General features: G+C 51.7%; 1 protein-coding gene across 1 annotated transcript in view; it reads right to left on the minus strand.

Moving 5' to 3' along the window:
* Nucleotides 1–1,074, minus strand: part of LOC104494027 (coatomer subunit gamma-2) — a gene marked incomplete at both ends in the record, with an annotated part of 9,258 nt that extends 8,184 nt beyond the window's left edge. The window contains 2 exons of the mRNA XM_010136809.1: nucleotides 646–726; nucleotides 1,022–1,074. Coding sequence (XP_010135111.1) covers nucleotides 646–726; nucleotides 1,022–1,074 — 134 coding nt within the window. The remainder of the gene's footprint in view (nucleotides 1–645; nucleotides 727–1,021) is intronic.
* Between the last annotated feature and the right edge of the window lie 607 nt (nucleotides 1,075–1,681).

Here is a 1,681-nt window from a genome sequence, read left to right on the forward strand (position 1 = left end):
GGTCTTTTTAGTGATAGTTTTATGGCTCGGAGCACTCCTGGCTCTGAAATGGAATGCAGATATTGATAACCTTGCCTAGAGAGGTGGGAGCAGCCCCATCACTGGCCCCATGGCAGGTCAGGTTGGCCCGTGGGGCTCTGAGCCCCCTGCTCTGGGGGCAGATGTCCCTGCTCCCTGCAGGGGCTTGGGCTGGAGGAGCTTGAAAGGTCTCTTGAACCCAAACCAGTCTGATCTGATTCTAAGATTATGCTTCCAAATTCTCCTCACACAAAGAGACATTTTCATGTCATCACTTCCTGGCCCATGTTCTTACCTCACCACAGTTACTCCTACTTCAGCTGGGCAAACACAGGTGGTTCTTTGACAGGACAGTGCTGCGGTGATCACAGACCAACCAGCAGCTTTCCCTTGGCATGCAGAAAAAAAGTCTTAAAAGCACCAGCGACCCAAAGCTCACTCTCCTTCGTGGCGAGGTCGGAGGGGAGAACAAGGCACTACAGCGTAAACACTGTTTCTGACCTCCTTAAAATGACCTGCCAAGCCTAACAGGACAGAAGGAGGTTCAGAACTTCTTTCACAATGAAAGTTGTCAGAACTTAGCCTCAGGAACGGTCATTCTGCCTGGGAAGCAATGCTAGCAGTTACCTGGTTCAGCAAGTAAAGGATCTTGGTGAGGATGTGCAGGCATCTCCGTGGATTTATAGGGGTCTCATTAAAGATACGGGCCTACAAAGACAGCACAAATCCTGCGTCACGGTGTAACCCAGCGCTAACAACTCCTCTGTCACCAGCAAAAGTAAAGCAAAATTCCACGCGGAAGGCAGAAGCCACGTGCAACCTGGTTACCCCACCCGAACCCCTCACAGAGGCTCTTTATCCACACGCCCCGTGACTTCAGACGAACAACGTGAATTTAGCCGTCTGCGTTTCCCGAGAGCCGAGAAAGTCCAACTCCAACTCCCTGGAGCTGGTGACGCCAATGAGGAAGAGTTCCAGGGTACGACACCAGCGTAATTCCTACCTCCTGAAGCACAGCGCTCTTCTCCAAATGCTGGAAGGGGTTAGAGCCACTCCCTGAGGAACAAGAGAGACCGCTCAGTTCAGGACACGCATTCCTCACAAAACCCGACAGAACTCAGCATGCAGGAACAGCCCCTCGGCTTTACAAAAAGCCTTAATCCTCCCTTTACATAAAACTATTTACTCTTCCTTTTTTCTGGCCCCCCCTAGTTCTATTCCTTCAGGCCCTGAAGGCATCAGGGCCGAGCTGCTGATCAGGGTCTGAGATGGGCATGTATCGATTGATGCGCCACTAAAACTCGGCAGACTCCCGAAGCAGCCTGGCTGCTGCACAGCACAGTCGTTAACACCAGACTGTCTCCACGCTGCAGCTTCTCAGCCTTTTCACAGCCCGCATCCAGAGGAATTAATTTTTGGGGGATGACACTTCTCTGGAAGCAGCCTTCTAATCCACACAGAGTGAAACCACCTCTCAGACACGTAAATCCCCCCAAACCCTGACTACTGCTTCGGACCCTTTTCCTCCAGCTGTAATTTTCCACTTTCAGTTCATTCACTCTTCAGTTCTCCTATCCTGAGCAGAAGGAAACAAAACTCGACCCAGCTGGGCGCTCCTTGTGGTTCACACGACCTCCGAGCAGCAGCAAATTCCAGCCGACAC

Source organism: Buceros rhinoceros, unplaced genomic scaffold (genome assembly GCF_000710305.1).
Source record: "Buceros rhinoceros silvestris isolate BGI_N320 unplaced genomic scaffold, ASM71030v1 scaffold17655, whole genome shotgun sequence".
NCBI lineage: Eukaryota > Metazoa > Chordata > Aves > Bucerotiformes > Bucerotidae > Buceros > Buceros rhinoceros.